Source organism: Clarias gariepinus, chromosome 26 (assembly GCF_024256425.1).
Source record: "Clarias gariepinus isolate MV-2021 ecotype Netherlands chromosome 26, CGAR_prim_01v2, whole genome shotgun sequence".
Classification (NCBI taxonomy): Eukaryota; Metazoa; Chordata; class Actinopteri; order Siluriformes; family Clariidae; genus Clarias; species Clarias gariepinus.
Genome location: NC_071125.1, coordinates 6,533,786 through 6,560,852, shown reverse-complemented (window position 1 = coordinate 6,560,852; position 27,067 = coordinate 6,533,786). Strand labels below are relative to the sequence as shown.

Here is a 27,067-nt window from a genome sequence, read left to right as displayed (position 1 = left end):
CAAATGTTTACTGAGGAACTGATATCAAATCACAAATCACAAATATTCAGTCACAAAAGAATATGCATAGATGTATCATAATAAAGTAAAAAAAAGGAGGGGGGGGGGGGGTGGCATCCCTACCCACCCAAATTCTTGGCAACCAAAAGCACACAAAAGTTGAAAAAAAAACATAATCAAGAATTTCACAATGGGTAATAACAATAAAAAATAAAAGATTAGTAGTACATTTTTAAGAGATGAGGCAGCCCCATACAAACTGCAATGAGTCTTTTCAATGGCCCTGCATTATATACAGGAAAGGTCCAGGAAACCTTAGAGTACAGAAGCTGCATAAGTGAGAGTTTGTTGTTCTCTTATAGTAAATATTTTGCACAGATGTGTTCTATATATATAAAAAAGAAGAAAAAGAACCCCCCCCCCTGTAGTAGATAAGTCACCCACCTCTGGTCATCTCTGGCTTCTCTATTACTGTATTTTTCAAACTGTAAATCACAATGCCGTACCTGTTCATACTTTTCAGTAGTCCAACATTTATGTTAAAAATCTTTTTTTAATTGGTTTTAAGTAATATTCTAATTTGCTGAGATCTTTCTTTCTGTTGGGACGCCATGCTAGCTTCTACAACTATATTAATGGTAAGAGTCAGTTTCTGTTATACAATATTAAAACTAAATAAGATGTTTAAGATTATTTTATTTCTAAGAACTTTAAAACTAAACTAAATATTCCAGACTATCAGAATCCCAAGAAGCTGGCGTCAGTCGTCACCGAACTCCATGCGGCGTTGAATCATCCCACACCATCCTGCAAACATCCTCCTGGTAACCGTGGAGCTGTTCTCCATCCACCATCCACGTCTCCCACAGGTGACATAACGCAGCCTTAAAACTCTGGGTAACTGTGATACTGTGACTGGAGTAACTTAGTTGTCCTTTCAGGGATTATGTCTGGTATAGGGGTGCAGTCTTTGATTTTCTGTTTGATTTGTGGAATGATATGTGGAGTCATATGCTGTCCACCATAATTAGGGCTTTATGTGCTTTAAAGAATCCATCAGGACATTTACTGCATTTTGGTGCAGTAGCCAAAAACTTTGGTAGCCAAATATTCATAATTTCTTCGGCTTTTCACTCTTTCTTGTTTATTTACAACAATAAAGTATGGGAATTCATCTTTTGGCATGGTCTTGTGTTTAAACATGGCCATCGGTAGCAATTGAGTCACAAGTCACAAGGTCGCCATCTGGTGACAAAAATGCATTAAATTCACACATATAAGTCCCTTCACATTATACTGTAAGTGGCACAACCATCCAGATGACTAAAAAAATGATGTATAGTCTGGAAAATACAGTAAACTATTGAACACAAGACCCCACCCCTCCCACACAGAGAAAGTATAACATCCCCCTTTGGGTTCTAGCAGTAGTTTTCCCCCATTCCAAAAAGATCTCCTAGAACTTTCCTGTATATGATATGGGACTGGCCACCACATGCACCGTTCTGGGCCAATGTTGCATCCATGCTGTCAGATTTGGTCTCAGTATCAGTGCCAGTAAAATACCAGTCATGACACTAAATGATCTGTCAAAACTGAATAACACCAGTTCACGTGTTAGGCCTGACGGCTGCTAGAAAGATGATTATGCAATGAAAATCCTTCCAGGTGCTGAATATTAGACAGCAGATTTTCACCTTTTTAGACGTGGTGTACAGTACCTGGAATTGTCAACTGCTCGTGTTTATGGGGCCACTGAAAAGACTAATTACTACTAATTTATTATTCATAATTTTCATTTACATTGTGAAATTCTTGATTGAGGATGCATTAATTATTATTATTATTATTATATTTTCTGTTGGTTGATTGTCTATGTCTGGATCCCACTGCATTTGGGTGAGCATGCATGATCTTTTTTTTTTTTTTACTAAACTTGTTTGTGTGCTCTTGGTTGCTGGATGGATGTGGTCCTTATTTTTCCCTCCAGTTTAATTTTAAACCACTACTTTCATGTACTGTAGTTGTGCTTCCTACAGTATTTGGGAAATCATTTGACACCAAAATTTTAATTCAAACAACAATAACATTAGCTTCCCAGAGAAAATAGTGTTTAATAATCTTAATACATTTATAACAAAACAATATACTTTTGATGTAATACTCGAGGAATAAACAGCTAGTATAGAATAGTAAAGTACATTAAAGAGAACAAAACAGCATAAAACAGAGAAAACAGAATTACATTTAATTACAATTAATTACAGAAATGAAAGGAAGTATACATAATTGCATTGTTTTTGTTCATTTGCATTGATCTTTGCGCGCGCGTGAGTGTGTGTGTGTGTGTGTGTGTGTGTGTATTCTATACATTCAATATATTATTAGCATGTTGCATTTTCTTTGTAAATCTCACGACCTTTTCTGGAGCAACTGTGGATTAAGTTTCAATCAGTGAAGTGATTCCAGGTAGGGAAAAAAATGTAAGCGTTGGTTTTATGAAGAAACTAAACCAAGGATCTAATTCTTTGTGCATTTCACATATGCGGTTTGAGAAACGAAGAGAGAGAAAGAAAGAGAGCGAGAGAGAGACAGAGAGATGGACACAGAGAGAAAGACAGAGAGAGAAAAATTAAGAGAGAGAGGGAGAGCATTTTTCCCATTAGATAACTAACAACCCAATTTAAACTGTTTTAAGGTTGTATGGTAGCAGTTAACATTTAAATGCTGCGAGATGCAATGATGCATGATTTGCTCTGACTTTACGGTATTTTGCCAATTTATGTGAATTTATTTGTTTGTTTAAACAATGATGGACTATTAAGTAGTGATTATGTTGGACTTTCGCATAAAAACATTTAGCCATCTGGACCAAAGACATACATCTTGGTTTTTTTCTTTTTCTTTTGTTTCGTTTTTTTTACGGAAAACATAGCCCTAACTAAAGCTGAAGACTGATCAACTACATGTATGTCGGCTGAGAGTTATTGCCACATCCCTCATGCAGTCCTAACTCTGCTGCAAGCCATTTTCACATGTTTGGGCTATTAAAGGAGTTCCTGGGAGGCCAGTGTGAAATCAATAGCTCAATCATGGCTTCAGCATAAATTTTTTCTGGTTTCTTCTTCTCTGGTATTCAAGCACTAGTGAAATGCTGGGATACAGTAAGTGCATTAGTGTAGCAGAGCATTATATAGAGAAATAAAAAAAAGTCTTTACAACCAACATGTTCTGTTTTTTCACAAAAAGTCACGATTTGACTTGAAAATTCCTTGTACTTAAGCAATTCCATTTCTCTCAACATTGGTCTGTAAAATGCTTATCAAGGTGATTTCTCAACAACTCTATATACTATATAACTCTATATACTTATACTTCTAAAACTCATTTATGAGTTAAGGGTAGGCCTAGTTTCTGAACAAGGTTTCTCATATATCGATCAAAGACTACTAAATTAAATCCTATTATCATATTGTATCAGATTCAATTATTAGTTTGTTTATTTAATAAGCTTAATCCTATTACATGGAAGTGTAAGACTGAATACAGATAAAGGCACTTTAATCACACCTAGCTTGTTTACATAAAGCAGAAATCTGTATTAAAACTGCTCTGTTTTCCAGACAGTTTCACTCTATAGGTTGGACATGGTCGTGACCTGCATGATGTCATGGAAGGAGGTGCACAAGTTCTGAAAGAACGTTTCAGCCTCTGTCTCCGGGCAGGATTTCCAGGATGTACAGGAAGCAACAATCCTGTAATTGGACACAAATAAGCTGGTTAAATAAAAGTCTATTAATAACACCCAAACTGGTTCATATACTAATGCAACCTAACAACTTTGCCTAACAAAAAACGATGCAGATGTATGTTTCTGAGCTCACCTGTCGTCACGGATGCGGTAGAAAAAGCCGTAGCCGTGGTGCACCATGGGAGCGACGGCCCCCAGAATAGTTGTGTAGCCAACAAGACTGGAGGAAAGAACAAAATTCCCCCCTCCTCCACTGTTTAGAGAAACACAGAGGAAACTTTCAGTGTCATCCTGGCTATATTCTTTATTGACCCTCTTCTGGACTTTCAGAACGAACAAACGCTCTTTCACACAAACACACACTGCTTTTGTGACTCTGGTTATTTCTTCCAGTAAACACTGATATAAAATGTGTAATGAAACTCTATTCGTATGTCATTATGAAAACGTTACTGTGCTGCATTAACACTTGCACCTAAATATACAATGTGTCAGTTTTGTTCTTCTTCTTGCACCTATTCACAAATACAAGACCTTTGATGTTTTAAGGAAGCTGAGTTCTGAAAACCTCAACATAATCATAATTTTCCTAATTAGATTCCATAATTAGAGTCTTATAGTCTATATATTATACAAAAGTTAGCTCTGACCAAGTTATCTGATTGGAAGTAAGGCAATCCATAAGTGGGGATAAAAGACAATAACACCACTGGGACTTTCACAGTATGCATCATTCAGCGTCACAGGTGTTCTATTAACAATTTACACCAACTGTTGATCGCAGGATGGATGATGAATGGTAGGCCGGTACGGTCTGCAGTACTGACAAGACACCTGCCAATACTACCTTTAACAACCAATCACAGAAGCACTTCAATGATGTGATGTCATCTTCGACAACACACTGTCTCTTTAATAATTACTTATGAGACGTTCTGAATTGAATCTGAATTAGTTGTTTCATTTATGACCTTATGTTGTTTCATTTATGACCTAAAACTACACCACAGCTGTACTAATATTCAGTACAACAGCATGCCCTGGATTGTAATATTGCTTAATTATGAACTTATAGTAGAATATAACTGCAGTACAAATCTCCTGCAGCAGCATATTTCGTTATTCTACACCAGTCAAAGTAAGAAATACGACGAACCTCTTAGTGTAGAGAGAGTCTGAGTAAAGCTCAGGAACAGGAAGTCCTTCCTCCTTGGCGATCAGGTACAGGCCCAAAAGATGTCTGTCAAAGCCTGAGTAATAATAATAATAATAAAAAAAAAACATGGTTTTATGTTAAATATATACATTAGATTAGATTAGATTAAACTTTATTGTCACTGCACATGTAAGTACAAGGCAACAAAATACAGTTAGCATCTAACCAGAAGTGCATTTTCACAGTGCAAAATAATTTGCATATATAAATAGTATAAAGAGAGTATATAGAGAGTCCGTGTTGCCCAGCGACAGCCCAAAAACATCACTGCTCTAGAGAAGATCTGCATGGAAGAATTGGCCAAAATACCAGCAACAGTGTGTGAAAACCTTGTGAAGACTTACAGAAACATTGACCTCTGTCATTGCCGACAAAGGGTATATAACAAAGTATTGAGATGAAATTTTGTTATTGACCAAATACTCATTTTCCACCATAATTTGCAAATAAATTCTTTATTTATATATATACATACATATACATATACATACATATGTATATATATATATATATATATATATATATATATATATATATATATATATATATACACACAGAGAAGGGTTATGTACAATAAGTGCAATGGTTGTCGATGAGGAAACCCTGTATACCATGGTTATGATATTACAGTAGAGAGGGTTATATAATAAAATCTATATAAATAAATGTAAAATAGTATAATAAAAAAATAATAAACTTGGAAGTGGAATGATGTAATGACTGAAAAGACTGTGGTAGTAAAAATGCCACAATGCAGGTTAATTTTATGTGCAGTACTGGGTTTCACATGACAAATGTTTTATGTCATCAGAATATTATGTGAATAGCTTTAATAAAACTGAACTTAAACCTCTTGAGACATGTTACACACCTTTTCCATTTTGAGCCTCATGCATTAGTTTGTTGTGTTTGCTGAATGCTTGAAGCAGTGCTTGTCTTTTCTCTTCAGTCTGTGAAAAAAAATAATACATTTAAAAATTGTTTAAATTTAACATCTGATATGTTCATACTATAGTTGTTGTTGTTAGTCTTTTGGCTTCACCCGTCGAGGATCATCTGATCACAACTTGGCACAAGGTTTTACACTGGATCCCCTTTCTGATGCAACCCTCCCATTTTTATCCGAGCCTGACCGAGAAACCCATGCCAGACGAGAAACCCCCACATGTTCAAACCACAGTACCATTGTAAAGATTTCTCATTTCCGGTCCTGAATTTAGTCCCGCCCCTTCCCTCTGATGGTTTTTCCGCCTCAAAAAGTTGTGAACATGTTCAACATACTATAATAAACCATAAACACCATATAGGCAAGAGGGGAATTAAAATTACAAACTGCATCTTCAACCTTTACTTGTTCAGATGCATGTGTACATGTTGATGGTGTTGATACAGGCTGCTTACAGTCGCAGAGGGATTCAACATGACTTTGCACCAGTGTATGGCTTCCACTGTGCATGGCCTCATGGTCTCTGTGCGGCCATGATAGAAACGGCGTGTGGTGGCGGTTTCATAACAGCATCCAGGTCTGACAAAGAATGAAGAAAAAAGAAAAAATATAATTTTGCATACTATCATTGCTTAATAGAAATCCTCACAGCGAGAAACCTGGATAGCAGGATAGCGTTGTAGGTTCAGATACTCACTTTCCATGTTGCCTGTAGTAGGCTAACTGCATGGCCAGCTGAACGAAGGTGTCTGGATGAAGTTTTTTCTTCTTGATTGCTGCTTTCCCAAAGGAGGTGAAGGCATAGCAGACGATCTGAAGATCCTGAGTCTGGAAATTAAACCTTATATTAAAATCATACTTGGACAAAGGTTAATGTAGTGATGTTGCAAATAAGTTTTTTTTTTTTTACACTAAATAAATATGACAAAGATTATCATCAGCTTAGGCTACTTTAATGAAAATTTAATTATAAACTTTTATAGCTTTTACTTGGCATCTAACCAGCAGGAACGTTTTGGTGTTTAAATGTTGTGACTTTAATTTGGAAACATTACCGAAATTTGGACACTTGGGTCGTTTTTTTTTTTTTTTTTTTTTTATTACTTTGATAAAATAACATTGGACAATTGCTAACTACATGACTTTGGGATAACACTAAAGGAATGATGCAAAAAAATAAAAAAATAAAAAATAAATGATTGAAAACATACAAACACATACACCCACTCACGAAAGTGAGTACACCCCACGAATTTCAGCAAACATTTTATTATATCTTCTCAAAGGACAATACTATAGAAAATAAACTTGGATATATTTTAGAATAGTCAGTGGAAGAGGATCCCAGCAACAACATGTCCATCTCTGGTAAATTCCAGGCCCAGGAGGATTAAGGCCGTGCTAGATAACAATGGTGCAAATGAAATATTGACACTTTGGAGACAGTTTTATAGTGTACTCATTTTCTTTGCCAGTTATTTAGACAATAAAGTCTGCATGTTCAGTTATTGTTAGAGGACAGTAAATATTTAATGCTATACAAGCTGCACACTGACTACTCCAAAATATATCCAATTTCCATCTCTATAGTATTGTCCCTTAAAAACATATAATAAAGTGGTTGCTGAAATTAGACGAGTGTATCCATTTACTGTATACACAGAACACACACGTTATAGTCACAACCATAAATGCTATGTTCACGATGAAAAGTGCACCATCCCCACTGTAAAGCATGGTGGTGGATCTCTTATATTTTGGGGGCTGTGTAAGCTCCAGTGGCACAGGGAAGTTAGTCAAAATTGATAGCAAGATAAATGCAGCATGTTATCAGAAAATACTGGCAGACTATTTGCACTCTGCAGCACGAAAGCTGTGCATGGGACGCTCTTAGATATTCCAATATGACAATAATCCAAAGCCCAAGGCCAAATTGACCATCCAGTGGCTGGCTATCACAGTCTCCTGACCTCAACATCATTCAGCCACTTTGCGGAGATCTCAAACATGCAAAAAATGAATTTTAGTTAGGGGTATCAAAGTGAAAGGGGGTGAATACAAATGCGCGCCACACTTTTCAAATTTTTATTCGTAGAAAATGTAAAAAGAATTTATAATTTTCCTTCTACTTGACAATTATTTCGCCTTTTTTTAAAAAAGCTTTGTGGCTTCTGCTCTATGGAGGAGGTGCAACTTCATAGACAGGAAAAACTGGTCAGCACACTTCTCACATGCCAAGTAAGACAGCTCCAGAATATCAATATGGTCATGATACTTTCTGACTAATTACACCGCTTCATTTTTCCATTACCACACTGTAATAGCTGCTAATAGATAAATATTACTAATTTGGGTAGTGTGCCTTTACACGGTCTTACGGTCTGTAATATATATATTCTCTAGTTTCAGAAAGCATAAATTATTCAATGTTAGCAACAGGGTGTCAACGACCTCCCTCAAAAAGGCGGCAAAGATCGCACAGGTGCACAAGTCTGTTCTGAGGGTGAGTTTGCTATAATTAGATTTAGATATACTGTACACACTTACAGTATAATTAAAAAGTCTGCAAAGAAATTATTTCAAAAGATTCAATTATTCTTTTTTTTCTTTTTGTCAATATGGGCAGGGCTGGGCTAGGGTGGGTTGTTTCTAAGCTTTTTGTACATACAAGTGAGGGGCTCCAAGGAAATAATGTTGGGAAGCACTCGCGTAGGCTACTTACTTCTAGTCTCTCCTCAAAAAACATTCATCAGTGTTTAACAATCTGTCCTGTTCATGTATTACAGCCAGGACTATATTTCACACACAAACCTTCTCAACTACTGCTGATGACGTCACAAGCTTGAATAACTTACCCACAATCCATAGGGGAGATTTCAACAAAAATGCTTTTTAGTAACGGTTTGTGTCTGTCTGGGCTAGAAAAAAATCAGCACCACGATTAATGTATATTTAATACCACTGTGTGTGCTAGTGGTGTCCTTGACTGTGAAAAGATAAAAAAAAAATTGACTTTATTGCAAATAGGATGATTTGCACAGGAAAAACTGGCCTTAAATTTGTGTTTAAGAGAGAGATAAAGAGAGAGATCGAAAAAGAGAGAGACAGAGAGGGACTCACGCTTTTGTTGTATTGCTCTTTAGCCATTGCGATGTCGCTTTTGACTTTTTCATCTACTGTGAACACAAGCTCTTCGGGATCAGGAAGATCTCGGACCACTTCTGTACCCTGCACACAACACAGGTCATGGTAACCCATAACCATACACACACACACACACACACTACAAACACTCTTTTTCCATTTCACAAATACATTTTCTTACCTTCCAGTTTCCATTAAAGGCCCTCACTTTTTGGTCTATGTAGTAACACATGGACACCAAGACCATGGCGTCGTACGGTGCGTGCTATAACAAACACACAGACAATAATTAAATAACTGGAAGGCCATGGACTGCTGATGTTGTGAGAATGAGAATGTGGATGATATGTTTAAATTTACATCACAGTTTGAGGCTAAGGTCCCATCAGCGAAGATGATACAGTTGTAGGATTTATCACCCCAGCGGATAGTGGGGTCTCCCGTCAGGGCCAACCGGGTCATCTGTATATATTAAAAGAAAACAGAGACACAATCAGAGGTAATATCTAAAAAAAAAAATCGTCAGGCTGTTACAAAGCACCGACACTGGAGACCCCTTTCAAAATGCTGAAGGAGCTAAAGTCTAAACGCTGAGGAAAACTGCTCAATATAATAAGTATGTGTGTGTGTGTTTGTATTTGCGACTTACCGATGTGTAATTCTCCGGGGTGGAATATGGCTTGGCATCGTCCAGTGCGACAACAAACAGCGAGCTCTGGATGGTCTCCAGTATTGTCTTGTTGACGGGATCGATTGAGATAAGATGCTCTCGGGCCTGAAGAACCACATAAAGCAAGGAGGTACAGTGAGTTTGAAGCTCCAGCACGAAATGCTGAAATTCTTCAGTATGGATTCAATGAGGAGGCTCTGGTTGTTGTTGTATATGCAGTCCTGTGCAAAAGTCTTGAGCCACCCCCCATTTCCTCATATTCTGCTCATGTAAGCCTTAGGCTTCCTTGTGTTTTTTAACATAGTCTTGAGGAAGAGTTCTCCAGGCTTCCTGAACAACTTTGTCTTTAGCTCAATCCCTGTACCTGAGCAATTTCAGAGGAGGTTTTTTCCTTTTGTTAAGTCGCACAGTGACCTATGAACCATTCATGCATTAAAACATCTAATTCTGGAACAAAGCTCGGGGCTCAAAAAGTTCAATAGATTGCATACCGGCGGGTGTTGCACATCGGTGGCTGTGGTGCATATTTTAAGCGACAAATATTTAACATGTTTTGTTTTAATGTTACAAAATCACCATAATCTTCTATTTTAGAATTACATTTGAAGAAAAAATAAAATAACTAAAATTTGCCACATGTGGCTTTGCCGACCCCTGATCTAACTTAAGGCATGAACCAGTGAGAAACAGGTGCAGATGATGACAGATAATCAGGTCTGTGATTAGTATACTAGTGATACTGAATGGTGAGCAGGTGGAACAGATGAGAGGGGCAATGAGGTGGCTGCTGAGATTGTTTCATAAACAACCAATTTTTAATACTTGTATAATAGTTATATACATTCTGTTTTAATTGCACAGATATATTGATATGATTGTGTCGTTTTATTGTCTCTTTTTTAATATAACAACTTGCTGGTGGACCTTATGTACAGTTACTTAAGTTGCCACCGGTATATACAATCATGCACATAGAAACCGTATATTCCTATTTATTCATTTTTTATTTATTTAACATTTTTACCTCATTAATGAACCTTAATGTGCAGTTTTTCAGATTCTATGTGACACTATTAAAAACAATATTGTAGGTTTCTATCTATCTATCTATCTGTCTATCTATCTATCTATCTATCTATCTATCTACTTTGCAGCCAGTGACAGTAAAACATTTGTTCCCACTTATTTAATTTAATCTACATGTTTTAATTTCATTGAATATGGCCGAACGAGGGGGGCTCAAGACTTTTGCACAGTACTGTAAACTGTATGTTGTGTGCTGTATAATAAGAGTTTTATATTAGAAGCTAATTGTTTAACCTTAGCCCATTTCGTCCTTTCTTCACTGGTCAAAGCAGACACTCCGTCACCCCAAAGCTTTCCATCACAGCTCTCCTTAATGTACGTCAGCTGCCTAAAACAACACACACACAATGCTCATAACAAAATTATACTGTAATTGCAACTACATGCTTCAACTGACAATGCCAAATTGGTCAGCTGTTATATTAAAGCATCTCACTTCTATGATATCAGCCTGATCTCAATCAAATGATGTCATCACAAACCGAGACAATAAAGAGGAAAAAAAAAAAAACACACACCTTAGTATTTCAGGAGGAGTGAGGATGCGTCCATCACAGAGAGCATCAAATGTGAAGATTCTCCCACGACACATGACCACGAGGTGAGAGGGACATGGGCCTTCACTTTCTACAACACAGAGACCACTCAAACGTGGTGAACACTTACACAGCTGGGATCGTTACTTCAAAACATCACAAGGCTTGAAAGGAAACTGGATTCAAAGTTGGTGAAATCTGATCAAATTTAAAAGTCTGGTCAATATTTAAACAGGAAGATTTTTTCTTGAGTGCAGAATGGGACTGGCCACTGTTTGGATTTGGACTTGTGCTTCATTTATAGCTCAGGCTTATTCACCATGGAATTTTATGAAATGACTTTCATTATCAAATTCCGTCCTTGAGGGAAGCAGTGTTTCAGATTAAGATGCTTTTTCTCTAATATCCATCATGTAGAAAAGAGAAAAAAAGAAAGAAAGAAAGAAAGAAAGAAATAGAGAGAGAAGCTATAATAGTCATATTCATGGATTTAATTCTTGTCTCCGATGGCATTTCAGTTTTTTTCAGTTGCAGACGAAAAAAAATAAAAAATAACAAAAAATAGCACTGAAATTAATACTGCTCTCATCTGAAGTTCATATTGTGAAAGAAAACTGAAGTAGTTTCGCAGAATCGCAAATAACTGAGACACGCCTCTGTTGTTATCAGGTTTGGCTCTGTATGCCTAACTTATTAACAGGAAAACACAGACACACACACAGACACACAGAGACACACAGACACACACAGACACACACAGACACACACAGACACACACACAGACACACACACAGACACACACACAGACACACACACAGACACACACACAGACACACACACAGACACACAGACACACACAGACACACAGACACACAGACACACACAGACACACACACACACAGACACACACACACAGACACACACACACACACACACACACAGACACACACACACAGACACACACACACAGACACACACACACAGACACACACACACAGACACACACACACAGACAGACACACACAGACAGACACACACACACACACACACACACACACACACACACAGACACAGACACACACACACAGACACACACACACAGACACACACACACAGACACACACACACAGACACACACACACAGACACACACACACAGACACACACACACAGACACACACACACACACACAGACACACACACACACAGACACACACACACAGACACACACACACACACACAGACACACACACACACACAGACACACACACACACACACACAGACACACACAGACACACACACACACACAGACACACACACACACACAGACACACACACACACACACAGACACACATACACACACACAGACACACACACACACACACACAGACACACACACACACACAGACACACACACACACACAGACACACACACACAGACACACACACACAGACACACACACACACAGACACACACACACACACACAGACACACACACACACAGACACACACACACACAGACACACACACACACACACACACACACACACACACACACAGACACACACACACACACACACACACACACAGACACAGACACACACACACACACAGACACACACACCACACACCTGTCTTAAAGTAGTTGAGAATGCTGTCTTTGGTAATCCCAGGTACTTTGCAGGTACAGAAGATCATGCGGAACTGATCCATGTCAAGAGGCATGTTTTCTGCTTTATGAACGGCTAACTTCTCCCTAAACAGGAACACACCCGATAATAAACAGTATTCAAAATCAATATATACACAATAACAGATTCAATTCTTCTCATCATGCATTGTCATGTCCCTCTTGCATCAAATACACTGAATGGACTGTCATTCATGACATTCTCAAGACAATCTCCATATACATTTTTTAAACTTCTTCTTTTCACTTGCCGAAAGTATTGCAAAAGCCCCTTCCTGTTCCAACATGACTGTGCACCAGTGCACAAAGCAAGGTCCATAAAGACATGGATGAGCAAGTTTGGCAGGGAATACTTTGACTGGCCTCCATAGAGTCCTCACCTCAACCTGATAGAACACCTTTGGGATAAATCAGAGAGGAGCCAGACCTTCTCATCCAACATCAGTGTCTAACCTCACAAATGCGCTTCTGGAAGAATGGTCAAAAATTACCCAAAACACAGTGCTAAACCTTGTGGTTGATCAGTTCATAAAGCATGTTTACTTCTGCTATTATGCCTTTTCATACTGGAGAATTTAACAGAAATATTTGGGATCAAGTCAACACTTCCTTTCCCTAAAAAAAAATAAACACATGAAATCTTAAAGCCTTTTAGCTATTCTGTCACTTTTTAGCTTTGAATGAAAAATAGATGTAACCTTTGCTACCATTTTTTTTCGTCCCCTGTGCTTAGTTGCAATAAGTGCTGCTCACGTGCGGATAAGGTCCCAGTACTGAAGCGTAATCCACGTCGCCAAACTGGCCCTCTCCAACTGCGTCCCCTCACACGGTGGCCAAAAGTGCTCCAAATACGGCCCTGGACCTCCGAAGTTGACATAGAGCTGAGACGGCATTCGGACTTCCAAATACGCTGTGTTCAACCACCATTCCTCCAGCTTAACAAACAGCGACAAGGTTTTCTGTCATTCAGCTCACTTAAAATGTCTCTTAAAAATTCACTGGATTTAATATAATTGCTTAGATGTAGTGTAGCAAATATTTAAATCAAAACTCAGTGTTACCCAGTTGCGCTTGCTTTTGGCTCGTTGTAGGAGTCGTTGATGAAGATGCTTCCCAGTTCCCTCTGCGAAGCGTTTCACGATGGCTGCTGTGTTGCGGAACTCATCCTCGGAAGCAAATGGTTTTACTGGAAAAATAAAAGAATACACAAAGGAAGGGTGAGGTGGGGTAGTGCGATTTAATTTTTGACCACCAAAATTATGGACTCCATATGTATGTTCATGTTTTACGTGGGAGTGTGTAAATGGTGTTCTGAGGTTCAATTAAAACATAAACTGACTCAATATTCTTCAGGGATTGGATCTACCCAGGACCGTCTGATATGATATTATCACGATACCTAGGTGTGAATTCAATTTGTATTGCGATTCTGTTGGTATTACGATATTCGTAAAATACAGAATTCATTTTTCCCCCTGATTTTGTTACAATTCTAAGCGAAATTAGCAAACAGTTTGCTCCAACCACACAGAATGTTGAGCTGCCTGGTCATGTGTGAATAGTTTAGAGCAAACCATGTGTAGAATTACAGGATAATGGCAACAATATTTCTGAATCAGGAAACTGAAGAACTAATTTATACAACAAAAAAAAGGATTTTAATCAATAAAACTTCAATCGCTTTATCAGTTGATATACCATTTTTAAATACAGACAAATTCAGACTTCAAATATAAATTCTCATGGTACTGAACTCAACCCAAACATCGTAAATACAGAAAAACACCTTCTGTCAATATTTTAATTACAGGAACTGGAATTATAGTAAGAGGGAAGCCACCCTGAGGCCAACACTCACTCTGAAGGAGTCACAGAGTACAGTGGCTGAGAGTGGACTGAAGGTGCAGCAAAAAAACAATTTAAGAGATCTGCACTCTTATTAGGAGGCTGGAAAGGTCTGCCAAGCCATATTAAATCATGAGACTAAAGTGGCACAGTCTGTATCTGGTTTTTTTTTTCTTCTACTTAATGAGACCAAGATTGAGAGGTCATATTGGAGCAAGTTTCAAAGCACCATTTCTGTGGTTATACAAACTGCATTTATATAAAAAATAATTACATTTTAAAATGAATATGCTTAATGAATATAAAAGTCTTTTGCTGTGTTTTCTGACCTGGCTTATTTTCTAATGTCTCCTTTAAAATAGTTTTGGTGAAATATATTTTATTAAAATAGACATAAATGTGTACGGTAAAGTAAGAAGATCAGTTCTGGTCAAAAACTGATTTTTTTTATCATTTTGTTCTCTCTGAATATTAAACATTATACACACCAAAACCCTCCAAAAAACACGTTCTTCAACACACAGAATTGCTCCACTTGGCTCAGGCTACAGTACCTGCATCCAGGTATTTCTTGAGACTTTCCTCTAGGGATGGCACGGGCAGCGGCGGCAGCTTAGACTGATACTGGAATGTCCGCTCAGCCACAGATTCAAACACCTGATTGTCCATTATTACACCTTTCATGCAAAAAAAAAAAAATAATATTCTTAAGTTCAGTTATGAATACGCCTTATGTACAGAACTGTGCAAAAGTCTTGAGCCACACCTCAATTTTTTTCATATTTTGCTTTGAAAGGCCTCAACCTTTTTGTACTTTTAACGTAGTCTTGAGGTCCCTGTACCTGACCAGTGTCAGAGGAATGATTTTTGTTTGTTAAGCTGCACAGTGAATCATTCAAGTGTTAAAAAAGATCTAACGTATAGCATGGAAGAGGTGCAGATGATGACAGATGATCAGGCCGGTGATTAGTATACTATACTAGTGATGCCGAATGTTAAGTGTTTGGAAGAGACGAGAGGGGAAATGAGGCTGCTGCTAAGGTTGTTGCAAAAACAACTGAATTTTAAATAGCATCTTTACACAGACATTTGATCCCACTGATTTGATTAAATTTAATCTACAGCATTTAATGAATTCATTTTAAAGAAATGGGGTGTTGCTTAGAACTTTTGCACAGTACTGTATGTTACAGACACTATACTGTCAAACTACATGTGGAACAAGTAAAATGTATAGAAAACACCTATAATCTCTAATAATAATAATAATAATAACACAGACATTGCACACATTTGCTCTTAATGTTATATCAGGTTACACTTTCTGTTGCTGTCAACAGATAAAGTGCACTGTGTAGAGTATTGCATACACTATGCATAAGGTTTGATCCAGGCTGAATCCTAAATGGTTTTGCACACAATAAGTGCACTACATACTGTATACTTCAATATTAAATCAGTTATCCCAAGTGTCCTCTCTAAAATCTCACTACCGTGTTAACACACTAGTTCAGTGTAAATAAACACCGCCTCACCTCAAAGTAAGATATAATGCTCTGCAGGAAGAAAAGACACCATACAACCCCCCAAACAGCGAGGAAACAGCTGGAGCAGGATTCCAGAAGTTACTGCAGGACCAGAAGCAGTGCAGTGTTATGGGCTTTGACTCCGAGCCATGAACTTTCACCTAGTAGAGTGTAAACAGCACAGTGTCGGTAATAAGGCAAAATGGCGGCGTCGGTCGAGCGATTTCAAAATAAAAGTCTCAAAGCGACGTCACAGATTAACGGGATTCCCATTAGGTCTTTTTTAAATTAAATTTTATTTAATTTAAGAAGATACCATAGTACAGTTTTTTTTTATATAATTTGGACATTGTTTATGTAATATTTGATTTTTATTTCATAGTTATCTACAGGGCTTTGCATACATGTTATATATCTACACTCACTCACGCACCTAATCATAATCTATCCCACTTTATCCTGTATACAGGGTCACCGGGACCTGGAGCCTATCCCAGATATCTAGGACACAACCTGGACAGGGTGCCAATCCAGGGCATATACACATACACACTATTGGCAACGCCAGTAAAGTACAAGCCTAATCAGCGGTGAGAACATATAAACTCTATGGACACTGACTGGAGGTGGGAATTGAACCTACGACCCTGGAGGGGTCCTATACAGTATTGTATTGTGCAAAAGTCTTAGGAATATGTAAATAAATGCTGTAGAGGACTTTTAAAAGATGTCTTTAAAATTTTCTATGTTTAAAATTGGTATAAAAGGCAATTAAAAGTAATTAATGAGGCAAAGTCAATAATTGGTGTGACAACCCTTTGCATAAAATATAGTCTCAGATACAATACGTGCAGTTTTATAACGCATTTAGTTGCTTAGTTTTACTGAACATCTTGAAGAACCAGCCACAGTCCTTCTCAAGACTTTGTGATTAATTTTTTTTTTTTTTTTGGAAAACTAATAATTGAAAAATTAATATGTATAACAAAATTTGTTTTAATAAAAAAACTTTTGCACAGTACTGTACATATATTTGCACAGTACAGTTTGGTCATAATTGTTTGCATGTTCTCTTTGTTCTTGGTGGGTTTTCTTCAGGCACTCCAGTTTCCTCCACGTCCAAGGTATACCACAGGGATAGGCTGCATAGGCTTTCCACAACACTACATACATAATGTCATCTAAATAACATAATGTCCTATTTTACATAACATATCTTAAATGTTAAGTGGCAAATGCCTGTCATTTATTATTGATGGAGTTACTGTAATGGCAACATCCTTTTCTTGGCTTCAACATTCCCCAAAAACTCCTTGAACACATTTAAATCATTCATGGCAGAAAGAAGTGATGAATTAGAATCGTCACATTGACCTATGTTTAAATGTGTCGTTCTTTGCTTAAAATTTTTAAGTTTAAAGCTTCTATAAGGTTTTCAAATGAACTGTTTGTGTGTCGGAAAACAGTAATTTGGCAAAATGAGTAAAAGTCTGAAAATGGCATGTACTGTATCTCATTCTGAACATAAAAAAATACATTATAAATGGCATCACTGAATGTCTCAAGTCAAATAAGTCAATAATACACAGTAACATTGTAGATGATGTCCATTATTAAGCAAATTAATGCCAAATGCTAGAGTCTTGCTTTTAATATTTGGCAAGCTTTAAGCTACCAAGTGTCTATAAAAAAACAAAACAAACAAAAAAAAAACTGTCAAATGTCCTGTTCAGATCTTCTGAATCTGGAAATAACCCCAAGCCCTTAAGGTTCTGTATCATTTTAAAAAATAGAGATACAAAGAAACCTCAAGGAGATGGTGAACATTTATTCTTTCCATCAGAAGAATAAATAAAGTTGTGAATGTAACTGTTGTGAATGTGCCCACTTGTGAGGACTCGGCTCAACTCTTGTTGCGATGAAAAAAGCTTCTTGTTTTGTATTCAGTGCGCACATCAAGCACAGATGCTACGTTTCACACTAGAATACTGATTAAATGCTTTCCATGACAAAGGGACAAATGCTGAACTCCTATAGAGGTAAAACACTGCTTTTTACTTTTTTTTCTTTTTTTTTTTGCCTGTGATGGAAATGATTATTAATTATTATTCACAGAAAGCAAATAAATCACAACAATATTTTTAATGTACCTGTTATTTTATTATTTTACATGCAAAAACAAACACGCTATACTTGGAGCTTACAGTAAAGATTACTGTTAAAGATTTCATTGTTAAAATTGAGAAACACAAAAACTTATCAGAGTAACATTAACTGCAACATGACAAAGATTTCCTCTATCAGTGCAAGTGTCCAATATTTTGGTCTTGCATGCAAATCTATTCCAGTGAGTAAAAAAAGAAGAAGAAAGAATCACATTCCATATTTATTTATGACTTCCTTAGCCAGGGAGATGTATTCAGTCATGGCATCTTCTGTGGACATGCCTGAGAAAGTAAAAAGTGACAGATTTAACATTTTCGAGCAAATCACACACAGCATAAAGCATCAGTCCTGATATCCTGACATTACTTCGCAGTGTTCAAATCGATGCATATTTTTTATACAAAATTTTTTTCAAATGGTTAATTACAAGCCAAATAGGTGTGTCATAATGTGTAGAAAGTAGATATGGAGTTATGTATCCTATTTCTATTGACTCCACTCACGCTGACTCCACAATAGGTATTTTTAAATTCATTTTTATTTACATATCTTGCATTTGTGGTGGTGCATTACTGTTCTTCTATAATTCTGCAGATGATGTGCTCTAAATTGTTCATTCATTGGCAGGCAGCACAGCGTTCTGTGTGGGAACTTATTTAGAACAGGACTTTTTAGAAATACTGTATATTAAAGGTTGAAGCTTAAAATAAGCTAATCAGTTTTGATGAAATCAGCAATATTATTATTTCAGGTTGAAGCCTATGTAGAGTAGATGTCTGCCTGTCTTTCTGTACGGCACTCCTCAGTGATGCCGGACTCTCTACCTGGCCTATTAATACAAAAAAAAAAAAACTACCTGGCTCATTAATACAATTTTTTTTTTTTGTTAAATTAAGTATCTTACGCTAAATTGTACTTCTTGCATTGTCAGTCAAATACACCCTCTGTACAATAATATTTTGAAACTGCTCACTCTCAGAAGACAGCCTTGATTAATATGGAAACACTAAGTACCTCTCATCCCTCCCCTCTAAGGTGACTCAGCCAGTCAGCTCTCCCTAGACCTCTGGCTGGTTACAGGATCACCCGGGAATTGAACTCGCGATCTCCAGATAATGGGGTGAGCACTTTACCACTGCGCCACTCGGCATGTCAAAATTCACTCATACCACTTCAGCGCTGGTATTTCAGCAGTGAAAAAATAAATGAATCACTTTAAAAATATTCAGTTTAGCTTTTTTAATTAATATCTATGGGTGCAGGTGTTTGTTTACCTTGAGCCAGTAGCTGATTAGTAGCTTATTTTAAAATAGATTATTAAATCCAGCACATAATTCACTTAACATTTTGATTATAGTACCTAACAATGTGCTCCCAGTTCGGGTATTATACAGTACATACCCTCACCTCGGACTGCTGAGGATATATTACTGTAACGGCCTGTGTTTTATCTCATAGTGGTGCTTCACATTACTGCTTTTCATTAACGCTAAGGTTTCGGAACATACAGTATGAGACAAACTGGTTTTAAACTTCCCCCGGGAAGAGTAAACATACATTGATCGATCCATCATCTTTGAAGGATCAGTTTTCAGAGTCTACTTTACTTCTGTTGGAGTAAGTCATGCTGTGTCGCGCTTTTATTTCTGTTTGGTGAGGATTTGGGTGCCTTGTGTAAGACCAGTGAACAGACAAAACCTTATTATACAGTATTATTATATTAAATTAGTGTAAGCACCTATCATTAACAGGTAACCAGTTTGTAGAAATAGTTAAAAGGTTAAAGCTAAAAATAAGCTGATCAGCATCTGGCACATAACTGCTCATATCTCCCCTTCTACTCAACAGTTTGTTACATTTTTGCTAAATTTAATCTGTGGGACAAGGTTTAGTTTTCATAGTGTACGTACCATTTTTTTAAGTAAATTATGCCGTGTCAAACTTTGTGTTTGGTGAGGATTGTGCAATTTTGGGTGCATTACTGTAATTTCTGTGTCTTCTGCATGCACTATGTATTTACGTTAAACTATTGCGTTGTTTGGCTTTATGTGACACGGATAGCCACGCCTACCTGCAGAGAAAAAGCCCTAAATTCGTCCAAAAAAGTGATGGATGCTATAGTGTAATCTGGCACATACAGTAACTGCTCATGACTTCCCATCCACTTGACATTTAGATTTCATTTATGGATCAGATTTACCTTCAGGCAAATACCATAGGACTGGCAAAGTTGAATTAAATTCTGTTCAGCCAGTTTTGCATCATGCTGTGACAAATTCGGCTGAACAGAACTACATACAGACAGAAATTTTTCTGTTTCTGGTTTGTGACTGGTTTCTGATCGTGCATTGTATGAAACGTAAAGATATAATTGAAAGGAGAAGTTATGTACAAACAAATCGTTTCTTTTATTTATGTAGATTGTAACAAACAATAGCATAGAATCGGAAATACTAATTAAATCATGATACTGAAAGAATTGCAATACAAATCAAATCGGTACCTAGGTATCGTGATAATAATGTATCAGTTGCTTCACAGAGATTGTGTCATACCTTTTCTGGAATTCCAGGCATCCCATTTAGCTTTTCCTTTCAAATCCACCATCCCAGGTGCATCTGCATTAAACATTAGATTAAACAAGAGACTTTCTGTTCTTTTTAAGGCATGTTTAAGCTTTATACAGTATAATTATATATACAGTATAATAGATTTGGATTAAGGAAGTTGATGTGTTAAGTGTTATTACCGATGTTAATATCGCCAACAACTGCCTGCTTGTAGAGGCCATAGATGTCAAGTAGCTCCTGGTCGGATGGCCTGCTCTTCACCTTCTTTACGTCGGCTGCAATCTTCTCAAACTCTGCCTGAAAAAAAATGGTATGTAAAATACAAAAAAAAAAAAAAAAAAGCCTGTTAACGTCATTACATTACGCTATGTAACACAAATTTTGTTCCTGAGTAGTATGTGTTATTTCTTATGTGCTTATGTTGTAAAAGTTCCCTTGTCTTGATAAATCGGCACATACAGAGCAGAATCATCTGGAGAACGCTTATAGCTTCTTGATGATAAGTCTACAGTAAGTCTTCATTTAACAACCAGAACTAAACTAAATTTCCAGGTTTTTCCATCAATGGATTTTTTCTTCCCTGATGACACGGGCATATTCCAGGAAAATTCAGGAACCCCTCCTCAATCGGGTAATAATAATGCCAGGATTCATCGGGCTCAAATTGTAAAAGAGTGGTTCAGGGAGCCAGAGACACATGATACATATGACCTTTAACACAATATTTTTATTCACTTTATATTTAAATTAATTTCACTTTTCAGAGATCAAACCTACTAACCATAAAAATGAAGAACTAAATCTCTTGTGTATATAAAGATGCCACTGTTTGTCAGAGCAGAGGCCCTTAAAAACCGTACCATTTTAGGCATTTTTTGCTTTACAGTGGAACCTTGGATTGCAAGTAACTTGCTCTGCAAGTGTTTCGCAAGACGAGCAAATTTAATGTTTTAAATTAGTTTTAACTTACTAAACAAGCAAGGGCTTCCGGCTATAAACAAGAAAATCTAAAAATGTGGTTACACAGTGTACAGTTATTTTTCTTCAGTTAAATGCACGCTGGGTAAAATAATCCAGGCTGTGAATATTTAACCTATTTCCCTCCATGTCTTTGTTCCCACTAAGCCTGTTATTATTCACTACGCAGTGGTCATTATTCCTCCAGTGTAGACACCCTATTGTTCAACTAACAACTAACAAGTGCATGTGTGTGCCAACTGAAACTCGCCGTGTCAGCATACAAGCATGCGGTGAATTGCAAAGAAACACAAACCCACTGACCTGCGAGTCCGGCATAAAGGAAAACAGTAAATTTCTCATATTCGGTTATTTATTTTCACTAGTTAATCTGTTGTTGATCTGTCAAAGTGGTCAACTTACTAGACTTTTTTCCATAAATAAACAAGAAACCATAAATAAAGATTCAGGACATGATATTTTTGTTTGTTGTCGAATGCCTAGTCTGTTACATTATTAGTGTGGTTAAATGCCGTGAACAAACCGTCTGTATATTCACATTCCAGCTTCAATGCTTTCTAAGACGATGCTGTTAATAATTAAAAGAAATACATTTATAAAATAAATTGTCAAAATAATAATTCTGTGTGCAAAACTTGTTTTAATGTAAATTTCTCAAAACGCACTTGTGTGGAAAGGTTGTGTCCATCAAGATACCGGTAAACACTTTGTTTGGTCAACATTTAAGAAAAAGCGAGGATAGAGATTTGCAGTAGGAAAAATTACATTGGAAAATTAGACATAAATGTGTCTGATGTATGGTTTTCAGTTAAATATATAATTGATTTTCAGTTAAATTTCACAAAATGGAATTACAGATAAAAGCAACCGATGGAGATATGAAAATGAGGAGAGAATATTTAATGTTGCTCCACTCTTTGATTTTATCTTTGCGGAAGCAAGTAATAAGAAGGATTGATGGTAAATGCATACACCACTCCCAGAGTCTTCTCAAGTCTGCTTAGCTTGGACAAAATTAATAAGAGATATCAGCACTTTTGAATCCCTAATTACAAGGTCTAATGCAAACAACCAAGGAAAGATTTATGAAGCCTGGTCTCAGCTCTTAGGGTATATAAAGAGTGAACATAATGGAATATCACTCCACACTGTATGGTACTTATACAGATATATTTATGTGTATAAAGTCATCTGAGGCCTTCTGCCACTCTTTCTTTCTTTCTTTCTTTCTCTTTTTCTTCCCTGATTGGTTGTCGTTTTGTATGTGTTTTGTATTACAAACAACTAAAAAAGTATAACGTTCAACTCCATCCTTCATGAGTGTGTGAAAGTGGGAAAACATTCACCGCTGCTCTTTATACTGATTGATATTGTTCCAAAGACGAATAAAAGACTTTTCCCAGTGTAATTGTTCACAATGTGCAGTAAACTGTTGAATTGGATCGATCTACTCAATATTCCCAGACTAACAAAGTACAATTTCTATCCCCCCACTGCTCAGTCTAGTTTATCGTCACACTGCAGTGACTAGTGAATGTACAGTATTAGCTGACTAATCAGTTAGCGTACCGTATGCAGCTCCTAATTCTCACATGGATGTTCCAGCTTTTCAGAATCTTTTCAGGTTCTCAGGTTCTTGTTTACTTCCGTGTCACCTTGAGACCAAACTACTACAATTTTCTTGCCGCAGATCTGTCCTGTCACTGATCCAGAATGCAGCTGAATGACTTGTTTTCAACCTTGCCAAGTTTTCCCACACCGCACCCAGCACTGCAGCACTTCATCCACTGGTGTCCTACCGAAATCAGTGTCAGATTTACAAACTGAGGGTTTTCTTGCCAAGCCAAAAAAAGGACCAGTGCCCATCTGCTTTAGGCACTTAATCACACCCTGCTTCCTTTGAGCCTGTAGTACTGCTTGATTGGCTCGAGCATGTCTTAAGATACAAGAAAAACACTCAGAGACACTTGTCTCTGTCTCTGGTTGTTCGAACAAGAATTACAGTAAGACCTACGTACCTCTTCTCCCATCAAATGAATTAACACTTCTGAACGGGTTAGGTATTCTTAGTCCCTGACCTAGTGAACTAATGAGAGTATTTTGGGGGGGATTTTTTAAGCTCCCTTAAAAAATCCCCCCCAAGTAAGGTCATTACAAGCTTACCCTCTTTTAAATCATTTGCATTTATTGCATGTAACACTTATGAGCAGTGCCTTGATATGAAAACGCAGTGCTTACTTTCAGGCGCTCGATCAGAAGATGCCCAGGATTGGACTAGAGAATCTTCTTCATTCATGAGCATCAAATTAATTTGCTTATTAAAACAAAAATCTGATTGTAGAATGACGTCATGGTGGATGGGGGGGTATGCAAACTGAGGGTTTTTTTTCAGTGCATATGATTTTGCAAATGTCGTAAAATACCATAATGAGGTCTTTAAACACCTCATATAGCAACAGCCAGCTTCCTGCATTGTCCTGATGCTGCTATTTCATAAGACGTATTAAACCTTCGTGCAATTAATAACCTTGCAAAATAACATACAAGTAATAGAAAACAAAAATCACATCCCGTGTGAAAGTTGTTTTGTTATAAAATGATATAAATACATTCTGTAAGTTGTTATAAAGGTAGAGAGCTCACCTGCAGCATTTTCTCAATCAGGTGTTTTTTATTGCTCCGTGCGCGCGCAGATCTGCTGATGAATTAATAGAGTGCGCTCGAGCTGAGCTGAGCTGAGCTGTCGCGAGCCAGAGAGTGAGCGAGCGCGCGCTGATTTGCTGAGAGGGGGGAAAAAAACATCGGTGCGGTTATAGCGCAGTATCTATTCAGCGCTTCTTACGACATTTCATAATAAAAGCATGGCAAGCTTTCAGCATGTGCACGTTGTTGCACTATACTTAAAAAGTGCTCTTCAATTTTCTTTTTCATTTTGTATCTAGGCTAGTCATTGAATAATACATACAATTACGATTGTAATCACTGGCAAACTGCTATAATACAGCAGAACCTCAGCATAAAAAATTAAATTGTACTGGAGGGAAAGTTGGGTTAAACAAAACAAAAAAATTCAAAACAGTGTTTGACTGATGGTACTTAGTAACCTAGTAACACAGTGTAGGGATATATATCCATTAACAAAAACCTCAAAGCACTTTGGATAAGAGCGGCTGCCAAATGTCTAAATGTAAATTTCTTAAGGCAAAAATTCGTATGCAGATAATTCGATCCAGGCACCCCAAAATATTACCAATATTACAAAAAATAAGAAGAAGTAAGAAACGATGTAGCTTTTAAACACGTGCAATGTTTGCAGAAGGCAGTGTTGGTATCCTGGGTTAACTCTTTCAAAACAGCTTTCGCTGACTGGAAAAAATCCGTAAAATTCATAGACTTGCCTAACTTGGCTTTCCACTGATGCAAACAAGGACACGCAACTTATCCAGAGTTTTGTTCGGTTTGTATGCCGAAAATGCTTTGAGTGACGATGCAAATCTCTTGCAAAATTTGTATTACAATCATTCACAGGCCGCACATGCAAACACCATTCACACACCACAGGCGATTTTGGGCTGCCCAAAACCTACAAAACACAGGGAGAACATGCAAACTCCACGCACACAGACACAAGGTGGGACTCTTGTCCCTGGAGGTGTGAGGCCAAATTGTTAATAACTATGCCACCAAGCCGGCGACATATTAAACGTTTGAAAACTTGAAAAAAAAAAAAAAACACACACACACAAAAACAAACAAACAAAACAAAACAAAAAACAGGTAATTTAAAATAAAATCTTTAACTGTCCAGTTTGGTAAGTCTGTACGCATGGCAGACTCAGAAGGAGAACCTCTTGGAGAATGTCTCTTCCTCTGTTGGAGACATTTTTTTCCTGAATTCTCTTATGAACAAGAAAAACTGTTCACAAAAACTGTCACTTACTGTGTTTTATTTCTTTATTTTCCACACCATTTAGTGTACATTGCAGAAACTTTCATGTGTGGAAAAAAAACTCCCATCAGCAGTTTCTAAAGTATTCAGACAAGCCTTTCTAGCACCAACACCTATAACACAGTTAAAGTCAAAGAGTCAACCCCTATTCTGGTGCAAGCTGTGAACATTAACTGAAACTCATCCAATGTATCTGCAATGTGTTGCTTCCACATGATTAGGTATTTAGCTAACGGCAATGATGAGCAGGTGCACAGATGTGCCCATTAAAGTGTACAGAGAGTGTAGAAGCAGGCTTTTCTAGCACTGTACCTCTCAAACCTCAGGACAGATTTATTGTATGAATATAATCCAAACATTCCTGAAATTGAATTTGGCACTTATATATGTATATGTATATATATATATCTGAGTAAACTGCTAGGGTCTTACGAACCGCCACGCCTACTTCGATCAAAGGATGCAGGCTGCTTATCAGGGTTCCCTGTTGAGTCTGGTTCCTCTCAAGGTTTCTTCCTACTACCATCTCAGGGAGTTTTTCCTTGCCACTGTCGCCTTCGGCTTGCTGACCAGGGACTATCTGACCATTTTAATTTATATACATTCAAATTCCATACAAACTTAAATAATTCTTTTGATTGTGTAAAGCTGCTTTGAGACAATGCCAATTGTTAAAAGCGCTATACAAATAAAATTGAATTGAACTTATAAACCACATTAGGTTCCAGTTAACTTTAATTATATGTTTTTTTCATGTACATTATTGTGGTTGGATTAAAGTATTCAATACTAGGCATGACTCAGATAAGGTAATACCTCTAAGTACATAATGATCATTAGTGCTAACAAAATAAAAATAATCTGACTCTGAAAACCAGAGCACATGATAATGATGTGGATTTTAGGGCAATATAATAAGGGGTATTAAATATTGCATATCAGCATATACAAGTAGTGTGTAGCATAAATTTCTTTATTAGCTTATTTTATGT

At 37.1% G+C, this 27,067-nt stretch overlaps 2 protein-coding genes across 2 annotated transcripts; both read right to left on the bottom strand.

Annotated features, from left to right (window-relative positions):
- Positions 1-2,094: 2,094 nt before the first annotated feature.
- crot (carnitine O-octanoyltransferase) lies at positions 2,095-16,590 on the bottom strand. The gene is made up of 17 exons (XM_053487920.1): positions 16,422-16,590; positions 15,441-15,563; positions 14,103-14,227; positions 13,795-13,976; positions 12,983-13,107; positions 11,332-11,440; positions 11,048-11,141; positions 9,707-9,832; positions 9,418-9,519; positions 9,239-9,322; positions 9,034-9,141; positions 6,611-6,741; positions 6,369-6,492; positions 5,839-5,917; positions 4,908-5,001; positions 3,885-4,004; positions 2,095-3,755 (listed from the first exon to the last, which is right to left on the bottom strand). Exons 2-17 carry the CDS (start codon positions 15,553-15,555, stop codon positions 3,635-3,637), a joined length of 1,839 nt encoding a protein of 612 aa, XP_053343895.1. The 5' UTR covers positions 15,556-15,563; positions 16,422-16,590; the 3' UTR covers positions 2,095-3,634.
- Positions 16,591-18,557: 1,967 nt separating this feature from the next.
- Positions 18,558-24,880, bottom strand: acbd7 (acyl-CoA binding domain containing 7). Its single transcript, XM_053487921.1, has 4 exons — positions 24,770-24,880; positions 21,328-21,445; positions 21,134-21,196; positions 18,558-18,859 (listed from the first exon to the last, which is right to left on the bottom strand). The coding sequence occupies exons 1-4, from the start codon at positions 24,776-24,778 to the stop codon at positions 18,786-18,788; spliced, it is 264 nt and encodes an 87-aa protein (XP_053343896.1). The 5' UTR covers positions 24,779-24,880; the 3' UTR covers positions 18,558-18,785.
- Positions 24,881-27,067: the final 2,187 nt, after the last annotated feature.